At 40.9% G+C, this 19,044-nt stretch overlaps 3 protein-coding genes across 6 annotated transcripts; 2 read left to right on the forward strand and 1 right to left on the reverse strand.

Moving 5' to 3' along the window:
• The first annotated feature begins 4,712 nt into the window (after positions 1 to 4,712).
• LOC116196102 (2-methoxy-6-polyprenyl-1,4-benzoquinol methylase, mitochondrial) lies at positions 4,713 to 7,729 on the forward strand. Of its 2 annotated transcripts, XM_031525652.1 has the most exons (9): positions 4,724 to 4,869; positions 4,947 to 5,032; positions 5,610 to 5,736; positions 5,827 to 5,888; positions 6,114 to 6,272; positions 6,390 to 6,534; positions 6,779 to 6,850; positions 7,009 to 7,117; positions 7,392 to 7,729. In XM_031525652.1, exons 3-9 carry the CDS (start codon positions 5,645 to 5,647, stop codon positions 7,491 to 7,493), a joined length of 741 nt encoding a protein of 246 aa, XP_031381512.1. In that variant the 5' UTR covers positions 4,724 to 4,869; positions 4,947 to 5,032; positions 5,610 to 5,644; the 3' UTR covers positions 7,494 to 7,729. The 2 variants fall into 2 exon arrangements, with proteins under 2 accessions (XP_031381511.1, XP_031381512.1); XM_031525651.1 differs by lacking the exon at positions 4,947 to 5,032 and having other exon boundaries at positions 4,713 to 4,869.
• A 283-nt stretch (positions 7,730 to 8,012) lies between these two features.
• On the forward strand, positions 8,013 to 11,419 carry LOC116196101 (pentatricopeptide repeat-containing protein At5g02860). Its single transcript, XM_031525649.1, has one exon. It carries the CDS (start codon positions 8,273 to 8,275, stop codon positions 10,763 to 10,765), a length of 2,493 nt encoding a protein of 830 aa, XP_031381509.1. The 5' UTR covers positions 8,013 to 8,272; the 3' UTR covers positions 10,766 to 11,419.
• A 5,447-nt stretch (positions 11,420 to 16,866) lies between these two features.
• Positions 16,867 to 18,207, reverse strand: LOC116194220 (zinc finger SWIM domain-containing protein 7-like). Of its 3 annotated transcripts, none has more exons than XM_031522978.1 (5): positions 17,924 to 18,207; positions 17,775 to 17,782; positions 17,433 to 17,626; positions 17,242 to 17,349; positions 16,867 to 17,136 (listed from the first exon to the last, which is right to left on the reverse strand). In XM_031522978.1, the coding sequence occupies exons 1-4, from the start codon at positions 17,982 to 17,984 to the stop codon at positions 17,262 to 17,264; spliced, it is 351 nt and encodes a 116-aa protein (XP_031378838.1). In that variant the 5' UTR covers positions 17,985 to 18,207; the 3' UTR covers positions 16,867 to 17,136; positions 17,242 to 17,261. The 3 variants fall into 3 exon arrangements, with proteins under 3 accessions (XP_031378838.1, XP_031378837.1, XP_031378836.1); XM_031522977.1 differs by having other exon boundaries at positions 17,433 to 17,516; positions 17,924 to 18,190; XM_031522976.1 differs by having other exon boundaries at positions 17,433 to 17,538; positions 17,775 to 17,796; positions 17,924 to 18,178.
• Positions 18,208 to 19,044: the final 837 nt, after the last annotated feature.

Genomic DNA, 19,044 nt, shown 5'->3' on the forward strand with positions numbered 1-19,044 from the left:
CGCATATTCTTTAAGCGAGTCATGCCTCATTAGCCTATTCATTGATTCATATTTGGGCATCGACTTGGCCGGATTGGTTCGATTTTTCAACTTTTGGTTGGGTGTGGAGAAAAAGAGCCCACTTGCCCATTATCGTTTCCTTTTGTCCCCATGACTCGTGTTGCTTTATGCCATTCGAGATGCCTGAGACTGACCGAGGTGTTCCATTGGAGGTTCCACTCCATATTCGGTTTCTATTCCATTGATCACAGTAGTTGATTATTGTAGATTCTGCCACGTATTGTCAAAGTTTTCACGGCTGTGGTTGGCTCGATTTATTTATATATGTTCGGAGGGAGAATCTAGCATATAGGATTTGTGTGAGAAAGTTCAGTTAACAATGGTTCTTGTGAGAAGAAGTGGACTCCTAGGTGGGTCCTCACCCTCCAATTTTATGGGCTCCTCTGCCTAGCCCGTATTCCCATCTCTAGGACCGTTGGATTACTTACACGAGTTAAATTTTTTTTTTAAAAAAAAGAGTAGGCATCGAAAGAAATCCGGTCTGGCAGGATAAAAATATCAGTTGCTGAAAGACCCCTTTCCCGTGGTTAGACCGATCCACTTCGGGAAATAAGTGGATCAGCAAGACCGGGGGATAATAACCCGAACGAAGAATGCACATGAAAATGACTCGAAACAAAACCCGCCATGTGACACGAAATCTGGGAAGGTCGACCGTGTGTATATAACCGTGCGTAATTTAATTTTTGGATCGTACCCGATGCCATGAGGTGTTCTTTCCTTTTCCCCTAGGGAAGAAACCATTCCCCACTCTGAGCATTCAATTTTTGCCCTATTCATTATAACAAACTCACTACGAGTGAAGGGCTCTGCCTATTTATTTGTGCTCCTGAATGGTTGAATTCCCAAATTTATTGCGCGCTTGCATGATTGGGTGTTTAGGTGTTCTAAGGCCCGAGGCATTACTCGCCTCGATCCGCTTGGATTTGGTTCCACGTGCAAAAGGTTATTGACGTCATTTCGCTTTCCATCCCTTGTTAGAAAAGAAAGTTCGATGAAAAACATTTTAAGCCAAAATCACACATCACCGCAAGATATATATAAGTAAGTTTGTGGACCTCATGTATTTCTTTCCAAAAATATCTATCTTATAATTTTAATCCATTACAAATCACAAGATGTGATGAAATCGACAGACTACATTCTATTTGAGCATATTTTACTTGTAATAGAGATGTTCAAAATGCATTAAAAATAGCTCGTGCCCATAAGCACGCTGGAGTAAAAGTTAGTCTCGGGCATACCAAATACACCTTATACAATTTTGACAAAACTTACACACAAAAAAAAGGAAAAGGAAAAAAAAAAAGATGTGCAGGACCATGTACGTAATTTGTTAGCTTATGCTTTAATAACAGAGCCGTCATATTAAAAGCCAAAAGTTGGGTGTTGGCCTAAATTAGCAGCTAAGAGTCAAAGATCCTTAGCAGAAATTGAGTTGAAGTTTGGTGTTAACTGTCTCCGATGTGGGGTTCCATTTGTATTTAATGGATCTCTCAGATGAGGGTCCCATACTTTACTGATTTTCGCAATCAGGTCCCTCTACAAAAGTATTTTACAGACCATAATATAACGATTGAACTATCGTGATCACTTGCCGAAAAATGTACTCTCGAGAATTTCATAAAACAGGCCGATTTATTTCGATCAACATATGGCATGGTAAGAGATATATTACGACGGGATAAGAAAAATACGAAAAATAATCATATTTCCTGTTAAATAAGAAAATTGGTGCTGAAATTATTATATTCAAATCCTCATTTCCTTCCTCTTTCCTTGGGGGATGACAGTGTGTAGATTCTGAAGTTGACTTATACCTGTGATTTGCTTTCCTCTCCATCTAATTAATTATTAAAAGATAATTATTTATTTACACCAAACACGTTATTAGGACTGGAATATTAAAGTCGACGATGGAATAAATTCATCTCTCAGCGTTGGCAATTAACTGTGATTGGACTTAGGAAGTCAACAGTTTGTACAATGAGATGAACTATTTTACCTCTAAAAAACATGAGATGAACTAATTTGTAATCAAATGTGAGGGTCCGTGTAACATGCCTGCCACTGAATCACGCGAGTACTTTTAGTTCAAGTATTTAGTATTTTTTTGGTGAAAAGTATTTAGTATTTAGTATTCATGATTAGTATTTTTTTTTTGCTGAGTAAAATTGTGGCAACAGTGATGGCAACATTGCCGTCCCCGCTGCACAATATTTGGACTCTCATGTTCAACAATGAACATATCAGATGAACTGAATAATCAACGTACGCACTAACCCTGTTAGCAGTAATATCACCTTTAAGTTCTAGTATAGTACAGTTAGAGTAGAAAACGTAATATCGGCCGTTAATGAAGCCAATGTTGCCTTTTTCTATTCTTATATTAGCACGAGTCACTAATTAATGGCCATGACTCTCACTAGTTGGTCTCTTCGTTGCGAATGTTGCACAGGTAAATGAAAATAGAAATGATCGATGAGATTAATCACAAGTTGGTAGGAGGATTATAAGAAGAATTTAACAAAACCGTGTTATTAATTAATCAACAGATTTGGGAGAACCATGTTTTGTGAGTTATCGAATCGATTAATTGTAGTTTCGAATGAACCATGCAATGGTCCAAAGAGGATATCTGTACTTGCTCTTAAATTCATACCGACTGTCTCCCATGTCCTTTCGATAATGGAAAATTTACGATTCGATTACTAAACTGCTCAACGTGAAGAGTGTTGTCCAAGCACCTTGACCGGATAATGCCCACCAAAAAGTATTCAAATTTTAGACGTTAGTGAAACATAAGAGGTGTTGGTGGATTCCTGATAAATTACTAGGAATTTACATTTCCACCAATATGGTAATCTACATTACCATTCAAGTGGGAATGAGAGAGTGAGAATGTGAATTGACATGTCCAAACCAAACATGAAAATGACTGTCAGTCCACGGAATTTAGATTAACTTTTCTGGAAATTCACATAAATTGTCATGTACTCAACATTACCTAAGAGCAAACTCCATTACCCATCCGTACGATTCTATAAAAGTAATCTATTGATTAACAACTAAGCTAAAAGTAAACTCGATTACCATCCGTTCGATTCTATAATAGTAATCTATTGATTAACAACTAAGCTAAAGGTTTTCACTTGACTTGCCTGAGGAAAAAAAAAAAAGAGCCAACAGGCCACCTTTTAATAAATTCTCACTGGGGTTGGCAATTGCATTTGCATGCATTGACTTTAAGGTTCCACAGGACCCAGTTGTCAAAAATACTCGATCACTTTTCATCCAGCAAAGATGCAGGGAAAATGTTTCTTTAATTTCACGGGGCATTTTCGGCAACAACCCAATAAATTATGAGATTAAAGATATCGAATGAGGAAATTTAGTACATCGCATCATTCCTGATTTGAAATATCAAGATTCTTGATTCAATTCTCATCAATGATATTTTTTTTTATTCTTATATTTTCCTACTCTTGTTTATCTCCTTCTGGACTCTGGGTCTCATTTAGAATCGAAGAAAAAGAAAAAACCGAATTAAATGCGAGGGCTTCCATTTTTTTTGCAAATTTTCCGAAAGAACCTCGTCTCACTTAATATTGGGCACACGTACAACAAGACTGTCGGCGGAGGAAGTTACCCGCGATTCCTTTTCTTTCCCATGAAATGAATGTTAAGGTCGCATTCATCGATTCATTTATGAGCCCTTTTCTTGGTGAGAATTATTACTCCGTGAATTATTTATTCAGAATGGAAAGCTGCAGTGCCATTCCTCGATATCAACTCGAATTCACTAATTTATGATAGAAGTATCCGTATACGCGCTCGCGGTAAAACGATATATCCCCCGGAAGGATGAAAATTCCTTCTCGACTGCATTATTGTATATGAGCTTTTCCGTCCTCGCCGAATGGCCAAACGAATAGATGGGTTATGTTGAAGGTAGATTGCGATGGGCTGGCTGGTATAACCAAAGGTCTAGATGGCCAAACTACAGTGTTAAGGTCAAGCATCGCAGTCTAGGTCGAGTCTCGACGAGCTTATCAGGGCCAAGTGGTATTCATATGTGGTTACTCGTCTCAAGCTCGTAAGCTCGATCTATTGAGCTGAGGTAGATGGGATGTAGACTCGAGCTGCAAGACATGGAAAAGTGATTGGACAATTGAGGTCCGAATGCACTTATTGCATTCAAAGTATTGTCGGATTCGACCAGCGGAAGATGTGTACTAACTTCTAGAAGGAGTCACTTCACATCCCGAGCAACCAGTGCCGTGAAGGCACCGTCGTATATGTATTTTTCTCAACGTGCATCATGGTATCCGAAAATCTAATTAGAGAAATAAGTGCCGAATCATTTAAATTAACTCTGATATGTATGTGCTCAATACGTGAAATTCGAAAGAGGATACACAAAAGAAGGGGAAATAAAGGACACGATAATTCCAAATTTTGGATCTTTATATTGGGCCTGGATGCTAGAAAGATTTACTGGGCCTGCCTTATTGGGCTCGTGGGCCTCGTCTGGGTTGAATTAAACGGATCCATTTCGTCTAAGAATTGGGCTTGTGGCGCGGAAACGGGTTTTCCGGTTCAATTGTGGTTCGGGCAAAGGCGATCCGAACCGCTCCTCATTCTTCCTCCATTTCGTTTCTCGGCTGCAGATCGACAGAACACGCGCTCTGGCAACGATTATGGCGTTGAGGACTGCCACTCGGAGGTTGGAGCGCCAGCAGCTTTCGAAGCTCCGTACATCTCCTTCTTCTTGTTCATCCCTCCTTCATTCCCATGCGACGAGCTTCGGTGTGCCTTCACTTCCCCTCTCTCTCTCTCTCTCTCTCTGAATGTGTTCATGAGAACTTTTTAGGTTTCTTCTGCAGGCGATAGGTTCGAGCTGTGAGGTCGGTGTTGATCAGCGGAATGCACACTTAGGGTTTCTCAATTCATATAAAGTTAATAACAACCGGTAGCTATCTAACCTGAAAGTTTGTGTTCCTAGAGGCTTTGGATGCATGTTGGATCATAAATTATAGGTTTTTGAGGAGCTATCATGTAGAATATAGCGATTTGGGTTGATCTATATGCATTTCATATGCCAGGAGTTGATTATAACTCCATGGAGGTTGATATTATATAAATTTACCGCTTCAAACTTTAATCGAATTTTGTGAGCTAACACAAGGACTCTCCGGTTTTAATATAGCAAAGATAAGATGAAATTCATATATCTCAATGTAAGGGGGGGAAAAAAAAGCCCATTAATATGTTCGTGATATCGAGAATATGCTCTCTCGGCCATATATTCGCTAGTGAGGACTAAGAATGCTGTATCCTAATAGTGCTTTTTTGGCATCTTCTCGGCATCTTCTCGATCCTCCTATGCCTTGTACAATTTGCTTGTGAAAATTCATAGGGAGGATTGGTGTTACTGGTGGAGGAGCTGACTCGAATGATGGAAGTGCTTAGATGCTTTCTCTGGTCTTTGTGGTTTTATAAGTACTGTATAGTAAATTGTGTTATTATTATTATTATTTTTTTTTCAGGATTTAAAGAAGTTCGGGAGGAAGAAAAGAGTCAGATGGTTAGCGACGTATTCAGCAGTGTTGCTTCAAATTATGATCTCATGAATGATCTGATGAGTGGTGGGCTGCATAGGTTATGGAAAGATAGGTCTGGCATTGGGAAATTATTTTTTACAGCCATTCTGGATGGATGATGTTTGTGCCTTAATAATGTTGCTTCTCCTCTGCCAACTTTCAGACTGGTTTCTAAGCTAAATCCTTTTCCTGGAATGAAGCATCTTGATGTGGCAGGGGGAACAGGTTAGTTATACACATGATGATTTAGTTATAACACGGGTTGAAAACAAGCTGTTGCTTTGAATTTTCTTTGGGTTTCTCTTTCTATGTGGTTTAGTTGAACTTGGTTATTCCTTATAGCTGGCTGAACGATATTCTGGTCCTTGCCATTATTATTTTCTCTTTTTCCCAAGAAACATAATGAAATACGTGATGCTGAGTGGATTATGTGATGGCCTTGTTGAACAGGGGATGTTGCTTTCAGGATTTTAGACAGTATAAATAGCACGAAGCGTAGAGTCCTGGAAGATGCTCAGGATGATGATTTACATGAAGAAACACAGATATATGTATGTGACATCAATCCAAACATGTTGAATGTTGGTAAAAAGCGAGCCATTGGAAGAGGTAAAAGGAGATACCAACCATCCCACTTCTGTAATTTGTGTTCTCTCATTGGCAGTGCAGTTTTGTGAGGCCAAAAATTCATTTCTTAGAAACGGAAGCTGCTTTTGACTGTACTAGGTCTCAGAGAAAGTAAGTCCCTTGTGTGGGTGGAGGGAGATGCAGAAGCATTGAACTTTGATGACAACTCAATGGATGGTTACACGATTGCATTTGGGATAAGAAACGTGACACACGTAGAGAAAGTTCTTGCTGAAGCTTACAGGTACGTTCAAAACTTCTTGGCTCGCTTGTCATACATCATCACTTGTGGTCAATATGATTTGAAGAAATGACGGGTTAAAATTTTGAATACTGTCTGAGTCCTAAAATGGTCCTTCACAACTCTGGAGAATATTATTAGTTGGAAATATCACTGATACGTCCTACTGGCTGTGCTTAAACTTATTATATGCGTTGACATGATAAAATAGTTTCTCCTATCTAACTTCTTTGATTTTATTCATCAGGGTTCTGCGAAGAGGGGGCAGATTCCTTTGCCTCGAACTGAGCCATGTTGATATTCCCGGATTTAAGGAACTGTGAGTTTGTAGATACAATTTACCAGCACACTTATTTATCAGTCCAAAATGCTTGTCCAGTTTGGAACTCAAGAAAACACTGAGTCTCATCCTTCGATCCTTGTCATTTGTTGAGTTAATTGACCCTGAATCTAAAGGTGAACAATTGTTATATGCAGGTATGATTATTACTCGTTCTCTGTTATTCCGGCCATGGGTGAACTGGTCGCAGGTGATCGTCAGTCGTACCAGTATTTAGTTGAGAGTATACGCCGCTTCCCCCCACAGGTTTATATCCTATGTAAACATTACTTTCAGGGTTTACTATGCAGTGGTTATAAAACCCAGATAATCACCCAAGCTGCAGATCATGCGACGACAATATCGAAACCAATGACTTATTCTTCGCTCGTACATTACATTAGACCACCTATGTGGTGGGTGGCATGCTCTTGCCATGAGTGAGCCAACCACAAAATATCAACTATTTGCGGTGTTCTCAGTTTTATTAGATGTCTCGTGCTAACCATGCTTATACTAATATCTATGTTGGTTGATGCAGGAGAAGTTCGCATCCATGATTGCTGATGCGGGATTTCAGAAGGTCGAATACGAGAATCTTGTAGGGGGAGTAGTCGCCATCCACTCGGGGTTAAAATTTTGAAAGTACACATGGATTCTCTTCCCCGGAAGATTTTGGGTCAATTGTTTTTGGGGTATCTTGTAACTGCCCCGTCGAAATAATCTGCTGGGACGAAAAATTTGTATTATAGTTTCTCTTTCATAGGTTAACACTCGGGGTAAGTTAAAAGTTCAATTCTATGTCTAGAGCATAACTTGTATACAGTTGATGTTGTTTATTTCGAATAACTAATGAAAGGCCCGCTGCAAATTTGCATAGATGGTATCTTTTCTATTAGAAAAGTCGATATCTAGACTTCGATCTTACTCACATGACGAATATCTGATTGAGGCTACGTTGAAAATACAAATGTCTCAGAAGGCAAACATGATCAGTTGAAGGTAAGAGAAGTCATACCTAATGTGGCCACAACTTCTTTTGCATCGTTCCGGATTTAGTCGGGCTGTGATCAGTCTTTGCTCGGCGGATCGATCTGCGCCGGCCCAACCGAAAAATCAAGGAGAGGTGGCTCGGCAGCCTCGCCTTCAGATTCAATGAAGGCATTATTAGGCTGCCATTAACAAGGCAGGATTTGATGAGGCGGACCACCCGAACAGCCTGCTCCTCATCCCACACGAGCCAACTCCCTCTCCTCCCTCTCCCGCTGGATATCATCAACACTTCTTCGTCTCTCTTCTATCTTCTCAACGCCTCCCTCCTTCCTCTTCCATTCCTTAAACCCTTCGAAAATTCTCTGTTCTGTCGATTCTTCCCTATACGTGTAAGTTATTCCAGGTTTCAACTCTCTCTGACTCTCTGTAATGGCGGAGAAGCTAGCTCTGCCTCTCATCCTTCCGAGCCCTCCATCACCGAAGCCCATCTCCACTCACCACTTCAAGCTCTATCCCTCGTCTCAGACCCTGACGCCTTCCGTGCCCCCCATTCTCCACAACCTCCTTCAAGAACCAGACCCCATCAGCTCCCTTAACCCTCCAGACCCCCACCCCCATCATCAGTCCCATTTCCGACCACCGGATATTGCTTGGGTTCCCAGAACCCGCATCCGCACCCGCATCGGGAAGTCCCGCGACTCGAACCGCGGGAAGCCCTGGGCCCACCACCGCCTCTCCCCTCAAGGTCAGGACTTCGTCCAACTCCTAATCGACCCGTCATTCGATGCCGCTGGAGTTGGCAAGGCCATGCTCGGGTTGATCGAATCATACGACGAGGACGGGAGTTTTAGTGTGGAGTTCTTGGGCGTGGAAGTCCTCGGCATTGTGAAAGGTTTGGGGTACTATAAAAAGTGTGACTTGGCAATGGGCGTGATCGATTGGGTTAGGAATCATAGAGACTTTTCCATGGCCATCAACAGCTCTGTTCTTGCTGTGATTATTAATATCCTTGGCAAGGAGGGTAAAGTTTCGGATGCAGCTGCTCTGCTGCATAGCTTTCAGAAGGACGGACTCGATATCGATGTGTATGCATATACTTCGTTGATAACTGCATTTGCTAGCAACGGGAGGTATCACGATGCGGTGATGGTGTTCAAGAAAATGGAGGAGGAGGGTTGTAGACCAACGCTAATCACTTACAATGTGATCTTAAACGTGTATGGGAAAATGGGTATGCCTTGGAATAAGATTGTAGGGATAGTAGATGGAATGAAAAGTTCTGGAGTTGCGCCCGATTTGTATACTTATAATACCATTATAAGCTGTTGCCGTCGCGGGTCCTTGTATGAGGAGGCTGCTGAATTCTTTAGAGAGATGAAAGCGCTTGGGTTTAGCCCCGATAAGGTCACGTATAATTCTTTATTGGATGTTTATGGGAAGTCTCGGCGGCCCAGAGAGGCCATGGAGGTCCTCAAGGAGATGGAGATCAGTGGGTTCTCACCGACCAATGTGACTTACAACTCCTTGATTTCTGCTTATGCTAGGGACGGCCTATTGGATGAAGCTATGGAGATTAAGAACCAAATGGTCGAGAAAGGAATGAAGCCTGATGTGTTTACATACACTACCCTGCTATCGGGCTATGAGAAAGCTGGGAAGGACGAGTTTGCTGAGAGGATCTTTAATGAGATGAGAAGCTCGGGATGCAAACCGAACATTTGCACCTTCAATGCGCTTATTAAGATGCACGGGAATCGGGGGAAGTTTGAGGACATGATGAAGGTGTCTGAGGAGATTAAGAAATGCCACTGCAAGCCTGATATCGTCACTTGGAATACTCTTCTTGCGGTTTTCGGTCAAAACGGGATGGACTCGGAGGTTTCTGCAGTTTTTAGGGAGATGAAGAGGGCGGGCTTCATTCCCGAGAGGGACACCTTTAACACGTTGATTAGTGCATATAGTCGATGTGGAAACTTTGATCAGTCAATGGCCATATACAAGAAAATGCTCGAGGCAGGTGTTAGTCCGGACCTATCCACCTATAATGCGATGCTGGCAGCATTAGCCCGAAGAGGGCTGTGGGAGCAATCAGAGAAAGTGTTAGAAGAGATGAAGAATGTCCGCTGCAAGCCCAATGAGCTATCTTACTGTTCTCTACTTCACGCTTATGCTAATGGGAAGCAAATTGAGAGAATGTCTATTCTTGCGGAGGAGGTTTACTCTGGTATGATTGAACCACACGCAGTTCTTTTAAAGACCCTTGTTCTGGTTAACAGTAAGTGTGATCTATTGATCGAGACTGAGAGAGCATTCTCAGAGCTAGAGCGGAGGGGTTTCTCTACGGACATCTCGACTCTGAATGCTATGATCTCAATTTACGGGCGGAGACAGATGATGGGGAGAACTAACGAGATACTCAACTTCATGAAGGAGAGTGGTTTCACACCCACCTTGGCTACCTACAATAGCCTGATGTACATGTACAGCCGATCGGGAAGCTTCGAGAAGGCAGAGGAAGTCCTAAGAGAGGCTCTTGTCAAAGGCATGAAACCTGATATTATATCATACAATACCGTCATTTTTGCTTACTGTAGAAACAGTCGAATGAAGGAAGCCTCGCGGGTTTTCTCGGAGATGAAAGAAGTCGGGCTCGACCCAGATGTTATCACTTACAATACCTTCATCGCAAGTTATGCTGCTGACTCAATGTTTGCTGAGGCTATCGGTGTTCTCCGGTACATGATAAGGAACAACTGCAGACCGAATCAAAACACATATAATTCTATTGTTGACTGTTACTGCAAGCTTAATTGCGTTGACGAGGCTGGGACATTCATTGCAAATCTTAGCGAGCTTGATCCTCATGTAAGTAAAGATGAAGAACGCAGGTTGTCAGAGAGAATAAGGAAGAAATGGACATAGTGAAGAGCTTTACTTTTAGGGCTTCGTGTCTATTTCGAGAATCCTCTGCATGCAGATTCGATTGGATGCTTCACCATTTTCAGGAAGCAAGATGCAGGCAATGTAGAACTGCTGAATATAACCCGGACATGTCGCGCCAGCGCATTACTAGAAAACGAATTTCAGGTATTCTCATGACTCGGGTGTTACCATCTTTTGAGACGTTGAGGATGCGAAAGGCCGATGTGTGAAGAAGTATGGGAAGTGCCTGTGGTAATGTTTGCATGTACAGACTATCTACCCATGACGATGTCGGCCTAGAAATCAGTCCTTATTTTTGAATTGGTTCATTTACGCATTCAATTTGTGATTCCCCGGAGGCTTAAGGGGCCGTGGAAGTTCAAAACTAGTCGTAAAAAAGGCTGGACATGGGATACCTGAGCCAAATGCACTGTTCAGTTCAATGTATTGATGTATAGGAGATCCATGAACATTTCATCACAAAACGTTTGTTGTGAATTTGCAAGAAAAATCGCTCAAAACTGAAGATGTTCCATCACTAGCAGCATCAGTGAAAAAGATTGATGTAGACCAGAAGTCCGATAGAATGCAAAGAGCAGTTATCTTGTATATTGCATAAATGATATTTCATATAGAGATCCCCCTTAAGCATTATCTTGTACGGTAACTACTCATTGAACCTTTTCCCCGTAAAGGAAGGACCTGAAATATGGACCGACCACTGGGCTCGCCGGAGATCTTCTTGACACCGCGTTGTCCTCATCCTGGTGGCCCTCTCAAAAGTTGCTTGCCGTACAAGAAATGCAAGCTTCACTCGACCCGCCATAAACAAGAAGTAGATATTCAGAGAGAAGCAGCAAACTTTCATATATAAAGTTTAGGAAGCTTCAATCGCACTGCCATTCTTCTAATCGAAAAGTTTCAAAACCGATGAAAGAAAGCATGTGAAGAATGAAGATTAGGGTTTAAGCTCATGGGGAACTCATTAACATCATCTTCGTCAAACAAAAAGCCGAGAGGGAGAGCGCAACAGAGACGGAGATTAGCGTACATTGAGAGCTGCTCATCAGTCACTGCCCCCATTCAAATCGAGAAATTGCTGATCAAGTGACCCTCGGTATGCAAAAAATCAAGAACTGACCCTCACTAGAGAGGCAATTGAATGACTCGATCTCGATGGGGATTGACTAGTTGATTGGAGGGAAGCAACTGAACTGAGCAGAACTGACCTGATCCAACTGACCTGACCCAGTTGATTCAATGCACCTCCACACCGATTCAGCAACCTCAGCGCTCATACTCATCATTGCAATGCAATCTGAAGGTTCTTCAAATTTTTTGCCGCAGATTCTGAAAATAAAAGAAATCTTTTCCGGTTTTGTTTCGATGTTTAAGTTCCTGTTCCGAGTTTATCCGGATGATTATTTCCTGTCGTGCCCTGCGCATTCCGGGACCGTCCCGATGTCTAAATTCCATTCCGGGCCTATCTCGATGTGTAAGTTCCCATTTCGGGTCTATCTCAACGATTATTTCTTGTCGTGCCCTGATCATTCCGGGTCTATCTCGTTGTTTAAATTCCTATTCAGGGTTTGTCCCGATGTTTAAGTTCTTATTTCAGGTCCGTCCCAATGATTATTTCATGTCGCGCCCTACGCGTTATGAGTCTGTCCCGATGTTTAAATTCCCGTTCCGAGTCTATCCCAATGATTATTTCTTGTCGCGCCCTGTGCATTTCGGTTCTGTCCTGGTATTTAAATTCGTTCTGAGTATGTCCCGATGATTATTTCTTGTCACGCCGTGCGCATTCCGGATATGTCCCGATGTTTAAGTTCCTATTTTGGATCTATCCTGATGATTATTTCCTGTAGCGCCCCGCGCATTCCGGAACTGTCCCAATGTCTAAATTCCCATTTCGGGTCTATCCCGATGTGTAAGTTCCTGTTCTGGGTCTATCCCCACGATTGTTTCCTGTTGCCCTAAGCATTCCAGGTCTGCCCCGATGATTATTTCATGTCGCACCCTACGCATTCCGAGTCTGCCCCGATGATTATTTCCTGTCGCGCCCTGAGCATTCTGGGTCTGTCCCGATGTTTAAATTCTCATTCTGGGTCTATTCCGATGTCTAAATTTCTGTTTCAGGTCAGTATTATTTCTTGTACTGCCCTGTGAATTTTGGATCTGTCCCGATATTTAAATTCCTATTCCGGGTCTTTCGGGTTGATGCTCGGTGTTGGGTTTGCGACTATCTGTTTGACGTGCACGAAGTTGGTCTGCTTGCACGCGCCATACTGCAACTCTGCCCCTGAAGCCGTTAGATGACCAGACTTTCACTCTCTCATGTCTCCAATTTCTGATCTGAATCGAGTGAAATTTGTGTATCTAGTCCAGCAAAGCCGGGATTGTTGGCTTAGAAATTTCCCATGTGTTTGTTTTTAAAAAAATTTTCAACTTAACTAAACTCCACTTATCTTCAATTCAACAACATAATCATGACTTATTTTAATTTTTAATTTTTTTAATCATTCAATTTAATTTTTAATATTAAATTCTCTCAACTATTCATTACTTTTTCACACTTTTTCTCATAATTCAACAATACAATCATTACAAACCAATTAAAACTAAAACTCAACTCAACTCAACTCAACTCAAAATCCAAACGTACTCTTTGGGTCTACGGACGAGCAAACCTTATAGGTGGAAAAACTCGAGAATGATCAAAAGAAATGTCCCCGTAAAGGCGGATGTTCGACTGAGTAGATAGGTTACATGAAGTTTTCTTGTGCATAGCATCAGTTAGATTTGGGAAATATATCCACATGGCCATGATAGACCACCACTTAATTTCATCGAGCTCGTGATTGTCTTTATAATTTCTTTATCGGTTCAAGTTAGAAATATAAATTAATGTGATATAAATTTCTCTTTGATAATTAATGTTATATAAAATTTCAGAATTACAAAAATACTGACATTATACAGGTATGAAATATGAATATGAATCGCTTGGGCAAAGGTAATTACAGGTTGGCCAAAAGAAAGGTAATTACAGGGAAAGTGATAGTCATCCAAATTTTAACCAGGAAAACACGATATGTATTAATCGGTTACACCACGCATCCATCTAGATCCCGTGACACTTTCTTTCCGTGTGGACGGTTTCGATCTTGGAAGTCTTCAAGAACATGGAAGAGCCTTCTAGAAGGTTGCGGCGTCTCGCACATTCTTCTAGTCCATTCTAGTTGTAACCAAGTGCTGGAAGAGGAAGCGATTCGGTTAGTCGGGTTGATGTGGCCTTGCAAACTATATATAAGGGTCTGCCCTCTCATTCTTATAATCAAATGGTTCTTGAGAGAACAATTTCTCCTTATGTTCTTTCTACTTTCGACAAAGATTCTCATCTTTTTGTGATTAAGTTAGAGAATGAAGTTGAGTTAGCCGTGAAAGATCGCATGGATTAGGGAATGACACTTCATCGAGTGTAATTTCTGCTATGAGTTTAGGACTAATTCCAAATCTCACCTAATCACACGTGAAACACAAATTATATAAAAGCAAAAGTTCGGGTCAATTATGACAAAATTCAGGTGATTAAATTAGATTTTCACAAAATTAAAGATCGTTAATCTTCTTCCTCTCTCTTTTTTTTTTGATAAGTATTGGTTGTTAATTTCTCCGACTGAAATTTTTTCATTTTATATAGCCATAAAAAATGATTGAAAATAAACTTACTACAAATAAAATATTCCTTTCTCTTTGGTTGATTTGTATGCATTTAATTGATTTTTTTTTCAATTAAATTTCCATTGGACTTATACGGGCTTGGACCCATTTTCTCTTTGGTTGATTTGTATGCATTTAATTGATTTTTTTTCAATTAAATTTCCATTGGACTTATACGGGCTTGGACCCATATCCACTTAAAAGCTCAAGCTGATAAGTAGTGGTTTACTCCTCAACACCCGCCCTCACGTGCAACGTGTGGTCTATATCTGCCTACACGTTGTCACGTGCCCTTAAACACCCGCCCTCAACAATTGACCTCGAGCCGGGCTCTTCTTCCGTGCTCGAGCAAGGGGGGACTAACACGAGGCGCACACTTTGGCTGCACTCGGACATGTTGGGCCTGACGCGGTGTGGGTGCACACACGCGCGTGAGCGCGCTACGCGTAACCTGGGCTCTGATACCATATTAAATTTTCATTGGGTTTATACGGACCTGAGCCCATATTCACTTAAAAGCTCAAGCTGATAAGTGGTGGTACTCAAGTCTCATATAAACCCATGGATATTCTTTTTCTTTTCCGATGTGGGATTTATCCCATTTTTACTCCTCAACACCCGCCCTCATGTATTAAATGGGATAAATCCCACATCGGAAAAGAAAAGGAAAATCCATGGGTTAATATATGGTTTGGGTACCACCACTTATCAGTTTGAGCTTTTAAGTGGATATGGGCCCGAGCCCGTATAAACCCAATGGAAATTTAACAATTTCTACATATTTTTTTTCTCAAGTGTTCTCCCTTGTTTATTATATATTTTTTTTAAGAATGTTTTTTTATTTTATTTTTTATTTTCATCAACTTGTAGGTGAATCTGGTAAGGGTTGATCCAACACTGCCGCCTCCTCCACCGAGGCTCAACCTAATTCGAAAAAAATCTTCATTGGGGGATTGCCACCAACTGTCACTGTGGAATTCCTTAGGACTTATTTTGAGAGAGATGGCGAGATCTTGGACTGCTTCATACCCTTAGATCGTCAGACAGGCCAATCCAAGCGGTTTGGGTTCGTGGAATTCCAGAGTACGGAGTCGGTCAATGAGATCTTGAACGGTGCTCCGAGTAGGTTTTACGAATTAGTAGGCGGATATGTGGAGGTGAAGAGTGCCATACCCAAGGGAGTCATCAATAGTTATGGGTGCAGACCATTGGCATTAGCTACTATTCCTGCCATCTATAGATGACAGACATTATAATGTTTCCCTTTTTGATCAACAGATGACATTATAATTATATATAGAATAATGTCCAAAGTCGATACTATATTTTAAGGGAAAAAAAACTATTTGTGTTATGTATGTTATTGGAAAAAAACTCCATTGTTTTATACAAATGCATTGTTATCGCATTTGCTTTAATACGCAGACATACTTTACGTAATTTTGTAAGCAGATTTTTCACATATTACAAAGTGATATCTGTATATTTTATTAGGCATTCTGTTTGTTCAGTAATTACTCATTGAACCTGACCCGTCTCTCTAATGAAAAGGGAAAAAAAAAGAGAAGAAATGGAACCTTTTCCTGTAAAATACAGAGTTTGCTATGTACTTTTTATGTAAGTCGAACGGCATTACACGAGAATGCTTGCTTATACATTAGACAAAGCCTTTTAGTTGAATGCATTAGTTTTCGGAAGCCAAACATCTCTGAATTCCCACAACAGCTTAAGAGATAAGCTTCCTTCTTGATCAATGCAACCATATTAATGAGCTTAATTAATGGCCACACCACAGCCTATCATCGAACATTAATGGAAGCCGCCTTTTAAAGTCAAGGATCAGTTATTAGGAATGATTTAATGTACTTGTTCGTGAGATAATTGAACTGTTAATTTGGTGATCACTGTCAGCTGATATTATCGTAGTAAACACGGCCTGTTATCGCTCTCTCCATCTTTAGTTATATTGCGGTGCTGCATCTCCTCCTTGCTCTTCTTATTATCTGCCTCCTGAAGGGCTGCTCTCACCAGCCTCTCATTGATTATTTCCCGCAAACAACTTAATCGGGTTGAAGAAGATGCCGATATTCATAGAATACTTGGTTCTAAGAAACTTTCTGTTTTTCCATTTCTCTTTTGAGAAGAAATGAGCTTTTGATGAACTCGCAATGCTTCCATGTTTTCTAACATTAACCATCACATAGGCCTTGGGATCCCAATATAAGGAACAGGTCGTCCGGTTTGTAGATAGACATTCCCAAATTGATCTCCATATTATAGAGAGATATTATTAGATTTTACTCATTGAAAACTTTTCCTGGAAATATAGAGCTTGCCATGGACTTCCTATGTCGGTCCAATGGCATTTTAAATGAAGATACAATGAAATTCTGTGATCTATAGTAAAACATCGCAAGGAAATCATGACCAAGTCAGTTCAATAACATGGCAGTTATCGCATTTCAGGCAGTTCCTCGATCAAGAAATTAACATCTCAATTCTGGAGTGATAATACAAAACCTTGGTGGTTCAGTAAGCTCTACCTGCTAGAGTTCTGAAAGCAAGAAGGCGAGCTGCTCATCGGAGATCTTGACTTCTCTGCACGATCTGAGGGATGCAGCAAGTCTAGCAGCTAACTGATGTTTGCACTGGAAAAGTGGAGCACGCAAACCATGAGTCCGGGTCGACTGAAACTTAAGAGAATGGAGGAACTAAGTACTGGCAAAGGGATGGATAACTAAGATGGATCGTACACAAAGCTGTTCTGCTCTGTTCACGACATCGTAAAAGAATGAGTAACAGGCACAGTAGCTCTCGGGAAAACAGAAGTACTCCTCCTTCCTCCGAGATTCTCCCACAACCTGATGGAATAACGATGAAAAGTCACAGGCAGTCCCTTTTGATCATCTCTTATCTTCAACAGCAACTAGCATAAAGGACGGACCTGAAATATGGACCGGCCGCTGGGCTCACCGGAGATCTTCTTGACCCCGCGTTGGTCCACGATCCTGGTGGCCCTCTCGAAGTTCTTGCCAAACAAGAAATGCAAGCTTCATCCGACCCCGCCATAAACATGAAAGTAAGATATTTGAGAGAAGTAGCAAAGTCAAGCTTGGAAGCTTCAATTGCAGAGTCATTCTGAGACCCACGAAAAGCTTGGTGAAATTAGGGCAAAGTTCATGGAGAAACCATTAGCATCTTCTCGATTCGCAATTCATGCAGAACTTGAAACTCACACTGAAATTCATCAGACAAAATGCACTGAGAGTGATGGAGATTAACTTACATTGACAGCTGCTCATCAGTCACTGCTCCCATTAGGATCGAGCAATCGCACGATCAGCGACCCAACATGCGAAAATCAAGACCAGAGATGGAATCGATCAAGACTCAATTTCAGCCGGGAGGAGAGAGAAGCAATTGAACTGAACTGACCTGACCCAGTTGATTCAATGCTCCCCCACACCGATTCCGCAACCCTACTGCTCACGCTCATCGTCGCGAGGTTATCCCATCATCCAGATTTTTGCCGCAGAAGTTGAAAATCAAAACTGTTCGCCGGTAATAAGCTTTGCCACAATTAACGTTAAGCGCTAGCTCAAGATTATTATGAATATCTTCTTTATTTAATTTTTTTTAATAATTTTTTTTGTTGGATCTTCTTCTTCAATTACATGATGAAGTCTCTTCTGCAATTTGAATTTTGATATAATAATTTATCCCAGTGATGAGCGCTTCGAGCAATATAATCTTTTTTTACAATTCAAGATTTTCGAGATTTTATTTTAAATCCGAGAATTATCCTAAGTATTATGATAGATATCAATATACGTATATCTGTTCAACAACGACATATGTCTATAAGATACGGAGCAACATGATGAAATATCACTGGCTCCAATAGGGCCGACAATATTTGACACGACACGGAGTTAAATGAGTTCAGATTGGTCATTTTTGGTATTCGGTCTAAATGGACTCAATCCGTTTAGACACGATTAATAAGCATGTCTTACTGGGTTGAATCTGTATAACCCGATTATACACGATTAAACCTGTTTATTTAGACGTGTTTAATCGTGTTATTTAATTGTGTAACCTGTTAACCCATTTATCTAATTGAATTTACCAAAATACCTTTCCACTAATCCTAATTTTGAATGGTTAATCAAGTTGGATAAACAGGTCATGTATAAACAGGTCGTGTTAACTTGTCCGGGTAACCGGGTATAATCGTGTCGTGTATGGATACGTGTACCTATTATGACATGTTTCGATAAACATATTTAAACGTGATGTGTTCGTGTATGTGAAATCTGACCTGTTTAATAATCGTGTCGTGTACGGGTACTGACTTCGATGACACGAATTCATTTAGACACGACACGATACGAATTGCCACCTCTAGGCTCCAACTGGTTACCTCCGTGCTTGGTCAAAAAATCCGCGCAAGAGTTGGGTTATTCCCGATACATGTGGTTGCGCTCGATTACTTCGAATATGTTATATAGTCCCTACAAGAAAGGTTCATGGACCTAATACATTTAAATAAAAAT

Source organism: Punica granatum, chromosome 2 (assembly GCF_007655135.1).
Source record: "Punica granatum isolate Tunisia-2019 chromosome 2, ASM765513v2, whole genome shotgun sequence".
In the NCBI taxonomy this organism is placed as follows: Eukaryota; Viridiplantae; Streptophyta; class Magnoliopsida; order Myrtales; family Lythraceae; genus Punica; species Punica granatum.